The sequence below is a fragment of the Mugil cephalus genome, chromosome 19, assembly GCF_022458985.1.
Source record: "Mugil cephalus isolate CIBA_MC_2020 chromosome 19, CIBA_Mcephalus_1.1, whole genome shotgun sequence".
NCBI classification, from domain to species: domain Eukaryota; kingdom Metazoa; phylum Chordata; class Actinopteri; order Mugiliformes; family Mugilidae; genus Mugil; species Mugil cephalus.
In genome coordinates, this window is record NC_061788.1 from 6,448,169 (window position 1) to 6,464,591 (window position 16,423).

The 16,423-nt window shown below is 41.5% G+C and overlaps 1 protein-coding gene across 5 annotated transcripts in view; it reads left to right on the forward strand.

Moving 5' to 3' along the window:
- garnl3 (GTPase activating Rap/RanGAP domain like 3) overlaps positions 1 to 16,423 on the forward strand; it is a 79,433-nt gene that overhangs the window by 13,302 nt on the left and 49,708 nt on the right. For 4 of the 5 annotated variants that reach the window (XM_047569422.1, XM_047569425.1, XM_047569426.1 and 1 more), the window contains exon 2: positions 12,192 to 12,261. In XM_047569422.1, the coding sequence (XP_047425378.1) occupies positions 12,192 to 12,261 (70 nt within the window). Of the gene's footprint in view, positions 1 to 5,546; positions 5,861 to 12,191; positions 12,262 to 16,423 lie in introns of those variants that run through there. The other variant, XM_047569424.1, reaches the window with a different exon arrangement.

Here is a 16,423-nt window from a genome sequence, read left to right on the forward strand (position 1 = left end):
TAAATTGCTAATGTTTGGACAGAGCTGGTGCTTCTTGCTGCCATGGCTCTCTAGACGATTCCAGCTCCATCTGGGATGCTCCAATCCCACTATCAGCGTGGGGAATTTGGTTGGTAGGAACCAAATTCCCTTATCACTTGCTCTCATTGGTCATCGACTCACCTCCATGGCAACACCTCAAAGTTATTTGAGTTGAACTTCGTACCTCCGGACGCCTCAATGCTTCTATTGTCCTCTTGTGTGTTTAAAGCACACTGCTGCCTCCTACAGTTTTGGATGACCTTACCCTTCATACCATTCAAAGTCACAATGTAAAGGTACTTAAAAATAAATACTTAAAACCATGTTCCAGCTGCTCAGTCCTGTAAAAGATATTCAGACGTGAGATTGTGAGTTTGAAACCGACTTTGGTTCCATGCACGTTAGCATTTGTCTAACTGCGATACTCTACTGACACATTACCGCCACCTGTTGTTCATCTGTGGAACTTGCTCTCCGTCTTCTCAGGTATCGAGACTTTTTCCTACTGTCTTTCATTTATTCATCTCTTGCTTAGTCTTACCTCAACCCTCCGCGTCCAAGTCTCAGTCCGTCTGTGAAAACTGTCCCCAGCTATCCTTACCTTTATACCTTTATGCTTCAACTATCATGTCTAAGCGTATTTAATGACACTGTCAAACAAATCTTTTAGACTAAATCATTCAGTCACAATGTCCATGGTTCGATTCCAGCAGAAGATCATTGTTCTAGCTCACACATCGTTTTCTATTTGCATCTGGATTTCAAAATAAAAGCAAAAAACACCAAAAAGAAAGTCATTAACTATAGAAGAAAGTAAGTGACTAGTCGAGTGAAAGAATTTTATTTGGCTTTATTTTGGTGACCTTTTTTACTAAGAGAAAATTACACTTTCACACATTCACCATGTCTTCTTTCATTGTAAATTGGATATTTTATAGTTTTTGGTTGAACACTGAGGAAAAAAAAAGGAATTTCAAGAAAGCAAAAAATCCTTGTATCAAAGATATACATCTTATATTTTGTTCAGAGACAAAAACTTTGTGCTTATTTTTGTAACTTTTGTCGAACAAAAGAAGCTTTTCTTAATACATAATGATTTGATTGAATATCTTGCTTCTTTCTAGTAATGCTGTTTTTGCAGTTAAGACGTAAACGTAGCATCATGAAGGCAATTTCTCAACATTTTATGACACTTTCTGTATCAAACTTCTTACTTCCAACAAGAAAAAAAAAATGTTGTTTTATTTATTTATGTTGGCTTGATATCTCTTTGTGTGGAGTCGGTTGTTTACCATCATATTACACTAGTTCTGTCTCTGTGCAGCAGCTTTGTTGTGCATTCATCGTGACAGCCCCTCGGCCATGTTAACGGACTAATATCTGACGAGGAAGTCTTCCCCATTCATGCGTCCCCTGTTAAAGAGTGACTTCATAAGCACCCATTAAAAAAAAAACTAAGTCCTTTATGCAAAGGCCGCAGGGGCATGACACCATATGATAGTGAGATGGTGTGCGATGAAGATGTGCTTATGTAACATGTATGAATGTGTCTTTTATATGTGTGTGTATGTGCTACAGGCCTCAGGGCTCTAATTAGACGTGGGGGTGTTCAGGTATCTCTGGTTGGTTGTAACTTGATCCTGACGTGAGGAAAAACAACGCCTTTATTTTCTCCTTTCAAAAGCCTCCTTCTTCTTTTTTTTTTTTTCTTTTCTTGAGGCTCGGGGCTGTTGCAGATTACAGATGAATTTCAACACAAGCTATTTTTAAAGGGAGTCACATTCAGTGAGGAGGAGAGAGGGGAAGATGTAGCATGTGCGTGTGTTGGTATAGCTTTAGGTGTTTTCCTGTGGTGTGGCGAGCCACAGAGGGGGGTTTCTGCTGATTAAAAATTGATGAGCAGCTGAGTGCCATGTAGCCTGAGCCGAGCATTCCTGCACTCTTTCATGTTGTGTGTGTGGTGTGTGTAGACGGAGCTGGAGACGCAGGCTGTAGTTGGGCTATTGTGAAGGTATCAGATTTACCTAAGCTCACATTTCTCCAGCTCTGTGTGTGTGTGTGGGTGAATGAGAGACGGAGAAATAAAAGTCTCTCCTGACGTGTTTTTATCACATTTCAGTGTTAAGTATTGCTTTATTCGTGTCTTTTTATTATTCCGGCATTTTTCTAATGGAGTATTTCCTGTAAGCATCAAGGAGTTCAAGAACAGGTTAACATTTAGCCCTTGTTAACATAATACATGCTGGAGAGATGGCTTCCTAGCGTTACTCTCGTTTAAAAAATGATAGATAAAAGTCTTTTTTTTTCTATATTCAGTCAGACCAAACTGAGCCCTCAGGAGTCACACTGAGGCCCATCAAGCGAGCATTGTTAGTTAACGGTTGCTGTATTTTTAGTAACCGTGATCCTCTGTTTCCGTTTATCCCTCCACCGCAGCTCAAGGAAATACTATGAGGGGAAATAAGAACTACAACAATGCACGCTTGCACAGAATCAAGAACGTGGAGTTTTGCTGTCTTCTAGTAAAGTGTTTCCCAACCTTTCTTGAGCCGTGGCATATATTTTTAGAAAAATCCCATGGCACACTAGTATATATAATGAAATAATGTTGTTGTTGCTGTTAATTTACTTGGTGTGCGGGCCTAGTTAACAGTGCTTGTATGCATGCATCACCAAGTGTACCGTGCCTAAACCCACCTTTTCAAACCGTACTGGGCCAGGGAAGTGTACCGTACTCTAGCACGGCACAGTTACACTCAAGCCATAGTTTTTGGCGGCACGATTATCTAGTGTGAGTGCACCCTAAGGCTTTTCCCCACACACCAAGCGTAACGGAGTCAGCTCAGTTTGTAAAAGTAAATCCAAAGGAAAGAGAACATTTCTTCTGACCACTTCTCATTTTAGGACCCTGGTTGGGGAATCACCATGTCAGCAAACGTCATCATAAAAATTCCACTTATTCCACAAGAGGTTCATGTGGAGTTGTCCCATGAACATGGTAAGCACGACTCCATTTGAAGGCACCATTTGCATCCAATCACTTACTGGAATCCCATTAGGAAGAGATTTCTTCATCGCTATAGCGACTACAGTGACCAAAACCTGTTTCAGTGTACTACATGAGGGTTTTTGTTTGGGTGGACCGTGGGCTAGGTTGTCTCAGTCGGCCACACCGGACAAGCTGTGGCTAAAAGGCAAAAAGGCCTCAAAAAGCCTGTAAAGAGTTACCCATCTCATGAAGCTAATTTATGGAAATAAACCCTTTTTGAGATTAAAATTTTGCTTCTCTCTACAATGTGTATGTTACCAGCTTGGTCTTAACATACATCTTGAAAACAAAAAAGTATGAATCCAACCTTTCACCTCCAAATAAATGCACATAAAACTGTCTTATTGACTCAATGCTTTTGTCTTAATATTATGTGAACTGCTTCTGAAGTTTCTGATTTTGGAAGTATGCCATATTTCAGAAATGACTACTACAGATATTGCATATTGCTCTAAATCTGATTGTCATATGGATTTGTTTAAGAGTTGCGAGCGTAAATAAGCCATACAAATATATCTGCTATGATCTAGAATCATCTGATGTATAGCAGCATGGCTTTATTGTGTCTGTAGTTTATCACAGTTATCAAAGGGAAGTTCTGCCACGGTTCATTTCCACTAAGGTCAGATGAAAGAAGAGAAACACTAACACTGAAAATGGGCATATTATTCTCTCCGCGTTCACACATGTGGCGGTCGAGTCTGTTGGACCCTAAACAATGATTAAGTCAAAGCATATGTCAACAAAACATGAAAGAGCGTGTTTGTTGTGGCATGGCTCCGCTGTGTGTGTACATACCTGCGAGTGCTGTGAATCCATGGCAGAGAGATAATTAATGGAGGGCAGGGAGACGCATGTTGAAGTGGTAAAAAAGGGAGAGGGGGCTGTGAGGATGGATGGATGAATGAATGAATGAATGACCTCATCATTGATCATTTGCCTGGACCTGCAGTCGAGAGGGATTATGGGTAGAATTTGAGCGATTGATTGGTGAGGATCGTTAAGGCCAAAGAAACGCAAAGAGAACACATACAATTTTTTTTTATTTATTTATGTTTTTTTTTTGCCATTTAAAAGCTTTATGAGTGAAAGTGTAATTTTGGTTGCCAGGGTGTGGATGTTTATTTTTTTTTTCAGCCCTGTGGACAAACCCTTCTGCAAAGGGGAATTTTTACAACCTGGCACCCCAAAAGTTTACTTCTTCTGTGATACAAGATTAGTAAATGACTGAAGCTGTTGATTCCTGCTTACCGGTTTTAAATAGGAAGATTTAGCTACCAAATTTTAATATCTTTAAAAATAAACAGTTTCATGTCTTGTCCTCCTCTTAAGTGACCAGAGGCCACACCTATATTTACTATGTGTGCGAATATACATGTGTGGATATACTCATGGTCCATACTGCGTATACTGACTTTATTAATTAGGACTGTTAAAATTAATGCGTTAACACAGATTAATCCATCATCATGATTAATCTGATTAAAAACTTTAACTTGGTTAACCCATCTGCAGCTTAAAATACCAAATTAACACGAAGCAGACGTTAGTCGGGGATTCTGCTAGCACTTCCGCTAATAGGACGTTGACCAGTTTGAGACAAACCAAGCCAAAGACAAGCTGGTAATTCTGGCTTGCAAATATCTCGCAACTCTCACCACTACAACCACTGTTCTCAGTTGCAGGCAAAATTGTAAATAAGAAGCGGTCAGCTCTCCTGTCAGACAATGGCAACAAGTTAGTTTGTCTTAGTAGCTGCTGGAAGAGAAGGAACAGGATATGTGGATAAATGTTTGTTGGAAAAAAAAGACAGTTGTTAAGTGGTTTCAAGTTGTTTCGTTGAAACTGTTGAATTTGTTTAATCAACACATTAAGTGGAGCTATATACTTCATTCTTTCTTGAGTCAAGCAAAATGAAACGTGATTAATATAGATTAAAAATGAACGATATTTAATCGTGATTAATCAAAATAATCCACAGTAATGTTGCGATTAATTGGATTAAGAAATATCATAATTTGAAAGCACTAACGTATACATAATTTACATTTATTTAATGCTTGATAACTTACTATTGGATAAATTTTGCACTTTTTGCTAATTGCACTTCTAGTTAGACGCCAAACTGCATTTTGATGTGTATGCATAATAAAAGTTGAATTTAATCGAATCTCGGAGCAAGACAAAAGATAATTTATGTTGAAATTTCCTCCATATTTCGTCACCTCTCAGTTCCAGTCCTGCATCCAGACATGACTGTGCGCTGCGCTGCGCTCTAGGAGTCTGGGAAGCTTCGCGTAATTGACGCTGGTGTAACAGTAACCACTCAAAATATGATTGAATGGTGCGGAGCCTCCAGAAATTAAATAAATAAATAAATAAATTGTGGCGGTGACTTGAATTGCACCACTGATGTTAGAGTGCGCGGGGAAGGGGAAGAGAGAAAGAGAGAGGGGGAGAGAGAGGGGGAGAGGGAGATCACACAGTAAACACACAGCTCCTATGGCAGAGTCGTTCCGCTTCATCACCATGCAGTGAACAGTAGTGAGAGAGGAGCCAGGGCAAGTCGGACCACCAGCCGGGCTTTGATCAGCTGTTGTCGGAGTTTGCGCCGCAGCGATGTTCCTGCGCGCTTAGTGAGAGGAGAAACAAACGGAAGGAGGGAATATAAATACGCCGGCTGGTGGTGGTGGTTGTTGTTGTTGTCGCTTCGTCCGCTGGACTGACATCGCATGGGGACATGAACAGTGTGGATCCAGCCTCTAACAAACTGTTGACATTCAATCAGCGGTAAAGAAACCAACACAAATCCTGCTCGTACCTGTGTGAATGCATGCCACTGCTCATCTGTTGAATGTTTTAGCTCTCCGTCGTCGCTCTGTCATAACCCTGCAGCACTCGCGTATTTTACGCAGCCGCGAGCAATTGAGACAAAGCTGGAAAAACACCTGCTCCGCTGTGCAAACCATTTGTCGGTGCGCAAAGTACCTTATTACCCTGTTGCTTCGGGTAATTCTGTTTACAGTTTGGCTAAACTTTATGTATCCAGTGCACGATTTATCGATCTTTTCGCATTTACTCCTAAATGGCTGGGAAACTAAACGCCACCGACTCCACAAGTCTTCTGTCTGGAAGCTTTTAATTAAATGTTTCCACAGGTTTATGTGCAGCTTGGTCCACAGGTTTACGTGCAGTTTTGTTTTATTTCAAAAGAAACCGCAAACTTCATTAATTCAGCTGGACATTACAGTATGTACATGGAAAAATGTGAATTATTCATGAGATGCTTTTCAGTTCACGGTGGAGGTGCATGCAGCTCTGGCAGCACGACAGACTGAATAACAGAATTATGTGGCCACAATGAAGGCAGGGATCTGGCATGAACTGTGCAGCTTAGCTCAGATGTAGTCCAAGGTTGCTCTGTAGCTGCTCATTTCCAGTCTCTCGCTCGTAGATTGATCTCAAAATGCCACCGCTGCAGCTCTTCAGGAGCTTAAAAGCCAGGCTGGGGAGCTTTGGTGGAGGGGGGGCTGCAGTGACACTTTGGCACATTATATAGAACCCTCCTATATGGTGCAAGGGGGGAATAGCAAGGGCTATTCTTTCCATACAGTTTATTAATTGTGCTCATTGATCAAAGGTAGTTGTTATCTGGAAATGTTCTCATGACTTGTCATATTGCTCTTTAAAAAAAAAAAAAAAAACATAACAGAACTTCTTTTAATAAGAAGGCTGCGATAGAAAACTGAGTAAGTGGTTAGTATGTGCATATACCAGACTACGCAAGGCAGCTACAGTAAGCCATTACATTATGATCACCTTGTGCCTCCAAAACAGCTGTGAATCCTCATAGAATGGACATGGGTCTCCTGAGGGTGTCCTGTGGTGTCTGGTCACATAAAGTTGTTAGTGGGGGGCCTTTGGGTCCTATGCGTCGAGGGGAGGGGCCTCTGCATCATCCCACCAATACTTGATCAGTTTGGGATCTAGTGTCTTTGGAGGTCAGGTCAACACCTTCTCCTGTTCTTCTTTGTTTTTTTGTTTTTTTAGTCCTGAGCCATTTTTGTGTGTGTGCCTGTCAGGCTGCATCCTGCTACGTATGGCTGCTGCCATCAAGGAGTGTCATTGCTACGGGGTGGGGGTGCCTTCTCTGGTCTAGATGGGTGATACATGTCTAAATAACATCAACGTGAATGCCAGATCCAAATGTTTGTGTGTCAAGATGGTAAATGTTATTCACTTCTCCTGTCTCCTGTCTTGGGGAATCCAAGGAATTAGAATTGGATTAAAAAAAACAAAAACTACATATATTTTCACATCTGCAACAATCCTCCAGTGAACATTAATTGTATTCGTATCATGGGTTTACCGTGGGACACAGTCTGTGTTGGAGAATCTTTCTGAATCTCGTACCCAGAAGTCATTTGTTTCTACACCTGTTAGAATCACAGATTTCGGTATTTCCATGCACCACAGTCTCAGAATGAGTCACTTCACGGGGGGAATTGAAGGATCTCGTAATATTTCGTGTCATGGAAAAAGACGACTGGCTTATTGTTGAGCAGCTGTAGGAGGTTTGGTATGATGGCCGTTTTATTTATACATCCCACCGTACTGTATGGAGGCTTTCAGTGGCCACTGCCCATGATCTTGTGACAAAAAACACAATTTGTAACCTTTCCTGTACTCCATTACTGTGGGCAGCAGATGAGTAATGAATATCCATTTTACCTCTTTCTGTTTCAGAGCTATTTCTCTTTGCTGTGAGCTTCCAGAGTCATTTTTCTTTGGCTAACTGCCATTAATGCTTCTGGAAAGTGGATGTCTGGGCTGCTTTAGTGCAGAGTTCAAGTTATGATGTCCAAACATACGGGCAGCCTCGAATGCAGGATAATGGTTTCAACTGAGTTATGTCTCGAAAACACATCGCACAGCATGTCAAGAGCATGAGGTAACAGGACAGACCTATCATCAGTCACCGTCAGCTCTAATTCTACCATGCTCACACGGACAAAGCTGGTGAGAAACAAGGGTTAACATCTGACAGGTTTACCATCTTAGTTCAGTTAACCTGACCTGGGATAAGTGGATGAAAATGGATGGATGGAGTTTTGCAGTTTTTATAAATTTCTAAAATTATGATCACAATTGGGGAAACGGGAATATCTAAACCAAACCTTGCACAGTGGTGAACCAATCGACCTTCATGGTCCAGACCAAGAGAAAATAATACAAAACTATAAAGACTAATAAAAGAATCTTATTTAAAAAAATATCTTCTCATCAGTGTAAAAAAAAAAAAAAAAAAACAGGCATTCGTTTTTAATTTTTTTTTTATCATCCCTGTACGTACTGTACTTAGAATCTGAATGTTTAATCTGCACGTCGCTGCTCTCCTGTGTTGACAGGTACATGTTCTTGAGGCACTTCGCTCCCTCGGCTTGTTCCACCTCTTTAATAGGTGTCGTCACAGCTTGAATGTTGCTCATCTGTTTGGTTTGCCAGAAGCCACCTTGAGCACCAACAGCCTACACGTGTTAAGATCATTTTGAAAGAGACGGAGACAAAATGAACGTTTTCCCAAGTACACAAAGATGCTTTCTCAGTCCGGTGATGGCGTTATTCCGTAAGGAATTTGCACCACTTCACTGCTTTTAAGCATGTATTGGCTCAAACCATAGACTGCATAAAGATGGATGCGAACAGCTCCTCAAAAGCGAAGCCAAAGCTAGTAGAGCTCCCCCTGGTGACTGGCTGCAGTATAGGTCGTAAGCTCCACCTCCTCCATGTTAGTACATGGGACTTCGATCAAACTAAAACTCTAAAAAACACTTCAAATAACATTTTTCAAGGAGGTCATATAATGTTAATATAATGTTGATGCATGCTCAAATGTTATTTATTTGGATATGTTTTGGTTTAGTTAGTTATTCGATGCTATAGAAACAGGATGTGACATAATAGCGACGATGCAGTGCAAACGTAAACTGCTCTGACTCCAAACTCAAGAAGAACCACAGCCATGACCTGTGTTGGCTTTGTCACATGCATTTTAAAACAAAAGTCATGATATCATCCGTTCATACTATTTAAAGTATCCATCCGTGAGTACAATCATGTGTTGGTAGAGGAAGTGGTTTTCATCAGGAAGTGGGGTGGGGTAACATCACTTAAACACATACCTTAAAGATTCAATCTTCTTTTATGACTCCATGCTCGGGGGGGGAGTGAAAGGTGGTGACCTGGATGCTGGGAAGAGATAGCGGGAACATGTGAAGGTGGAAGATGTGGTGAGATACATGTTACGATAGAGCACCAGCCTAATCCGCTCTGTGCAGAGGTTTGCAAGAACGGTGCAGTGATGGACACATCCTGTAGTATAAGCTTGAGTGTGCATTATGTATTAACCGCCTCATTCTGCCTTCATCCTCTATTCAGAGACAGAGAAACCCACCCAGGGATGGGGAGAGTTGGGTGGAGGTAGTAGCAGAGTGGGGGGATGTGGGCCAGAGAGATGGAGGAAGCAAAATGCATGGAGGCCATGACAAGAGAATGGTACAGATGATTGCTAACAAAATACCACACAGACTTAAGTTATTCCTGGAAACCTGAAATCGAGTTTGAGTAGAGTTAAGGTAGTCAAGCATGTACCCGGTAATATCATAGAGTGGCATCAGACAATCAATCATTATCTTATATGGAAACACTGAATGACTTTTGCAAATGGCCATCTTTCTCCAAAGTACAATTCTTCTGGGTCGAACACAGAAGTGCTAAAAACTGCAGGTTCTCCAACGGCCAAGCTAAAGAAACAACATTGGTCGATTCGAGACAACTGTACATGGTTGGATTTTTATGTAACTCATGCATTTAAGTTGGATAAATGCATGTTGTTATACATAATTAAGACTGTAAGTGCTTTGAGTGGCAGGTTGGCCAAGTTAGACTGACACGCCCAAGAAGCCGACGGCCATGGTGATCAGACTTGCTCAGGGAATCTTATGGGCTTGTTCGTCCATGGTATTTGAGATTATACTGCTGACATACATACAGTAGATGTTGCATGTTCTGGTCTTAAACCCCTAGTCTCTGTTTTTCTCATGAGTATTGAGCAGTAATGGCAGAAACTGTTCCAAACTAATTTATCCAAGGTGGAATCATTGCAGGGTTTTCTCTTCGGATGCATATAATTTGTTTGTAGTCCTGTTAGCTGCAGCATTGTATTAGTAAGGTGATACGCCAAGCCAAGCATTTAAATCTAACAAATGTCAAAGTATATCCGTATACCTTAGACGTTTTTTTTTTTTTTTTTTTTTGCTGAGCTCATACCTCAGCTTTGTGTCAGTGAAATAGCTCTAACCGGCGGCACGCCCTTGACTTCCATAAAATCGATTTCAGTCAGAGTTTATTTGGTCAGATGTGCAGTTGTAGGAGCAACATGTAAAGACTTAACTTCAAATATGAACTCAGCTGATTTACTTTTCTTAACATTTTCACAGTTTCCCTGTATAGCATTAGAAACTGCTGCGCCGTTCCATTTCTGTCCCACCGGCAATGATTCTTCATTTATAATAGGATTTAAGCAGATCCTTGTGACATTTAGTATTCCAAAGAAATAAAAGGGGCTAAAAAAAAACTAAAACAAGAAAAGGGAGCTTCGAGAGCACTGTCATCTGCGTACAGACAAATTAATTGATCTTTTCTGAATTGCACCCAGCTCGTTTTTTCCGTTTAATTCATCTGTAAGATTTTTAGCGTTTTTACAACGTTATCGAGTGGCTTTTCTACCCGGATAAGGATGGATCAATAGTAATATGATGACCATGACTGAAGATAGGCAGTGATACATTGTCGGTTCAGTAATACTACAGGCCAGTTCACTGCTGGAGTCTCTAACAAAGTTCTTGTTGGGTCAATGTGCTGTAAAGGTTGTCATAGTCGGCATGCTGCGTAAGGGCACCTTCGGTTCACATGAGTCTCAAACCATGCAGCTGACATTTACAAACACAAAGACCTTCCCTCGTGATTTCAGTCTTTCTACCTCAACTATTTAAAGGAAAGGGACTTGGTCGAAAAGACCCTTATCATACTCCTGGCTTTGTTAAAGCTCAGCGAGATAGTTGTTTCTAGTCATTATTATGTTTTATTCAAAATGTCTGGTCAAAAAATAAATTTGCTCACAAGCAAGTTCAATTACAACTAATACGATCAGTCTTTTATTTACAGCCCAAAAATGTAGACACAGTATTGATCCTTTATTGATTTGATTTTTAATTCCACATGGTAGAGAATGGTATTGATCTTCTCACTGGAGTCACAGCTTCAAGGCAAACATGTTCATTTTCCTGCATTTCAATTTATTAGTTTAGTTAGTACTTGAGCTACGTTAGCATAACCGTTGGAAACGCATCCTTGTCTGCTTACGAAACCTAAAAGTCAACAAATTAACAACTTGTGCGTCTTTTGTTTAAAACTCACAAATGTAGACTCAATATTCAAGCTTTCGACCAAACCTTTATTTATAGTCTTTATGTTATCTTATGCTACGCTAAGCTAAATGTCCGCTACTTCCTGCAATATACATAATTCTCAAATTGGTGTATTTCCCCAAGCTAACTTTAGTGAGCATTAGAAAATTGCACTATTTTGTTGTGGGTTTACTTTTATTTGATCTCAAGCCAGTTAGAAAAACAAAAGACGTGTCGCAAACATAACTTTTTGTATCTGACTTATGTTTGTGCTCGCCCTATTTCGAGATTGTATCGACTTTGCGTGTGCGCATTTTGAGTATTTTTTTTTTTTAACCAGCCGTCAGCTCTCCCAGCCGGTCCCCATCTATCACTCGAGCTTAATTCAATCGGGACCCACATCTCAATCAGAACTGGTGCTGGCTACAGCCACCATGCCACCAGCTGCCCCCGCCACACAGTCACAAGGGAGGAAGGAGGATAGAAGAAGCAAAGACGGAGTACGAATAAACAGCAAGTCCACGATCGAGACGGGAGATAAGTCGGATACAGAGGCTGGAAAAAGGCAGATGCCGCTTGTGCATGAGCTGAGGTCACGGTTTGCGGTGTATTGTCATGGAGGCCCTGTGTCTGACCGTGCGTTTGTGTTACAGCTCTGCCTCGGAGGACTTGGGCTGCAGGCGTGGAGACTTCAGCAGGAAACACTATGGTTCGGTCGAGCTGGTGAGTCCCACCCACAATGCACTCATCTGTTCGCTGCTCTCTTTGTGTCTCAGCATGAGTGTCTCCTCATGCCCCCCACTACCCCACCCCATCCCACTCTCCCCCCCATCATCCTTCTCATTGATTCTTCTCTTGATGGTCTCCCCTCCCTTTCTCCCACTCTCTCTCGTTGCCTTCCCTTCTTTCTGTTGGCATGGATGGACAACAGAGGGGAAGTGATGAGTCATGACGTGCAGGGTGTGGTTCAGCGATGTGCTTTGCCAGCGCGGATCACGACGGGCGCTCCGCTCGCGTTGATACAGGACTCCGCTTGCCGCCCAGCCTCCAAACTTCATTTGTTTTGTTTTGACTCTGCTGGTGTGAAGCTGTGGCACAGTGTGTGTCTTTGTGGTTGATTACCAAGCTGTTGAGTCATTGTTGCTGTGGGCTAATGTGTTTATGTGTGTGTGTGTGTGAGCGTACATCCCTCCACTGTGAGCCGAGTCTGTGCATCCCGATAGCCCGGAGGGACAGGAAGTCCTAGGGTTTCTGCGCTGCGATCATGCTTCCTACCAGAGACATATTGTTGGTTTGTCCACGAGTGCCACGCACCACGTGTGCGACAGATTAGTGTTGAGGAGAAACCACATGCTGCCTATCAGCACTAACAGACCGACGTTACGCATAATGCTGCTGTGTGAGTGGGTGGGTGTGTGTGTGAGAGGATGGGAACAGAGCATCCAAACACTGTGTGCGTGTGGATGTGTGTTTCTGTGTGTGTGTGTGTGTGTGTGTGTGTGTGTGTGTATGTGTGTGTGTGCCTGGTTGATTTGAATAATAACCTCAATATTCAAAGTGTCCTCATCAGAGAATAGTGAGTCTATATGATGGATGGATGAAAAGGTGTCAACTGATGCAAACGTAAGCAGTCCTGTTTCTGGTTACTGTTGGCTGCAGTTAGTTATTTCGCTTAATGTTTATAAGAATTTATTAGTTCATGTAAAAACTGAGAAAAGGTTCAAACCCTCTTATCTGAGGAACGAGAACACATTGATTTTCTGTTTAATTAATGATATGACACAATATGATGGACGGAGGAAGAATGACGGAGGTAGCATGACGTTAGCACCACATACCCTTTTTTATGCGTAGGCTGAAGTGGGTATTGCCACTGTGCGACATTGTTTTCCTACAAAGATGACTAGAATATTTTCCCGTCCAATGTATTTGTGAAGCATTGCCTCACGTAACCTTATCTAATGCAGAGGCAGATCAGGAATGCTGACTTTTTATTTGTCAGATATTGATAAATGACGTTGTCCTGGAAAAAAAAAAAAAGGACTGAGCCAGTAAATCTGGTTCAGTACGAAGTACAATATCCGTCTGTCGGCGAAGCATCTGTGCGGTTATTAGAAATGAAAAAGTTGACTCATGTGCTGGAAGTATTTCTTTGTCAGGTGCAGAAAACCTCTTGAAGTTTTCACTTGAAGTTGTTTAAAAACTAGATGTTTCTGCCTGCTGATGCTAAAGTAAGCTAAGCTAAGCTACGCTAACCGAGCGCTACCTCCAGTTACAAACAATATTCATGAGGCTAAAAATTGTCGTCATCAAGAAAGCAAACATATGTGATTCATGCTTTTCAAACTCCTTCAAAACCGTTGCTCAATGAATTTTGCAGATTAGCATAACGAGTTCCTTTACAAACTCTGGGCTCTACACTGTAAACTATTGTGTTTGCCTCGCTGGCGTCAGATGGTTAGTTAGTATTTAGGAAAGTTAGAAGTAATCGAAGGAATTCTTTGCTAACTCGAAACTGCCAGCTAAGTCTCTGTGAGTAACTGTGTTTAATCGTAAGAAATTAAACAAACCTCACTTAAACCATGAAAGTAATCTTAATCACTTTGAGTCTGTCTTGATAACACAACCAGACCTGATGGGCGAAGAGGCCGTGCGGCATGTTTAACAGGACAGGAAGTGGATAATAGAAAATTAATGAAACCAGGTTGATCTTCAGAAACAGCCTCAGGGAGGATAACACCATGTTGCCGAGCTTACTCTTTTTTTATTATCTTTATTCCTAGAGTCGAGTGAAATTAAGCCTTTGTCTTTCACCGGGAAAGGAGATATAATTGCCTGTGTGATGTGAACATACAATAGAAAGTGTTTTTGTCGAGTCTGACGCTCACGTTGTTTAAGGTAGCGCGCCTCCCGGGGAGGAGGAGGAGGAGGAGGAGGAGGTGAAGGGGGAGGCTTGTGCAAAGGTCGGGGAAAGAGCCTGCGGAAATTCAGGTCCTGATGCCTCCTGGCCAACAAACAGATCTATGTGTTGACAGTTCTGAATCCGTCTGTGTGCTCATGGTCTGTGTGCCTGTCTGGGGCGACGTAGGCGAAATGTTAGGGCCGGAAAGGAAACATGAAGTTGTGATAAAAGTCACATAGGTGCGCTTTTTATCCAAGTGTGTTTAGTTTTTGCTCAGCCCACCGGGTGGCTACTGCAGCAGAGCAGCATGCACCGTGTCATGACGACGCTTGTGGTGGTGTGATGTTAATGTGGACTGAGCGGTGTCCAGCAGAGATGACACTGTTGACACTGAGGTCAAAGCTTTCTGTGCTGCAGAAGTTTTGGTTTTGTGCGAGGAGTGTTCGCTTCCCCTGCATTGACACTCGTTTGACTTGGCAAAAATAGGATTAAGGCTAATCTGTGGAAAGCTAGTTTGTGCAGACACATTTATAGTTATACTTATTGTCTGCAAGTTATATAACTTACACAACCATCCATTATATTTTTGAATTTGAATTTATGCGCCTTTCACTTGATGTCATTTGAATTTATACATTTTATTTCTGCAGAATAAGACATGTTGACTTAAAACCTTAACACGCGCCACCTTTCTAAACTCCAAATGCTTTCCTTTACAGCTAAATGTTGCATTAACCTGTCAGAAAAAATGGCCTGTTTATGGCCACAGGTGCCCTGTTATGAAGCTGTCATACTGACCTGCAAAGAGAAAATGTGAGGAAATCCTAGAACCAGAGCTTTAAAGACAGAATTTACTCACTTCGAGCAACTCTAAAGTCCCGCAACTCAAACCCCAAAGATATTTTCTAACATTTTTTAAAAAAACAAACAAACAACATATTTCATTATCAGATTTAAATATTCTATTATATTCTACAATCCTTACTTCTTTACATACATGTTAAATCTAGTTCTGTCCATAATTAACACTCTCATCATCAACACAACATCCGTTTTCATTCTTTGCCGACAAAAAACTACTACTTTTATTGACATTTACAGTAATGAATGCAGTGAATTACATATGTGCTTTATATATAGTATGTGCATTTCAAAATCCAGAAATCCTAGAATTCTTCTGCTTGTGGCATCTTTTGGTGCAACTGGTCAAAAATTGTTTTCCGTAAAACCTTAAATTTAACTCTTCATTTATCTGTCTCAAGGCATTCGAATGGAATCAATACGTTTTATAACTTTCTACTCAAAAACAGCTGCTCTGATGAACAGAGTTGATGACGCAGCATCTGCGACCGTGATCGTTTCGTGTTCACTTGTCTTTGTGTCGTATATTTTGTCGGCACGAGTTAAGCCGCAGTTTATTCCGCTCTGACATGTTTTGAAACATCTAAACCCACTTGGGAGATATTGATTGAAAACAGGGTCTCCCTAATGAGAGAGACCAGCATGAGCAGAGCCGTGACTCACCTTGTCTGTTTGCTTTATTTTTGGCATCGTGGAAGCAGCGGCAGCAGTTGCCAATGAGGGAAGGTACATCTACAGACACCAGCGTGGCAGTATTACTCACTCCGGGATATAGGATCCAGTTATATTTAAGCCTCCTTATGAGAGAGTTTGAAGTCAAAGCTCAGTTTCAAGTCCATTTGATAGTGAAACTTTTTCTTGAACTTCCACTGGAAGTCATAGGAATACGGGACACTTTTGAAATATAATTTCCCTTTGAAGGTACGGACGCACCAAACCAACGTCGAAGAACGGCAACAAAGGCCGACTGCCTCAAATGCCTCACGAAGATTAACTGGCACACACCAATCAGCCACAACATTAAAACCACTGGCAGGAGAAGCAAATTATGTTAACCATCTTGTGACAACACAATGTTCTTCTGGGAAACTTTTGGACCTGGCGTTAGTGTGGATGTTATCA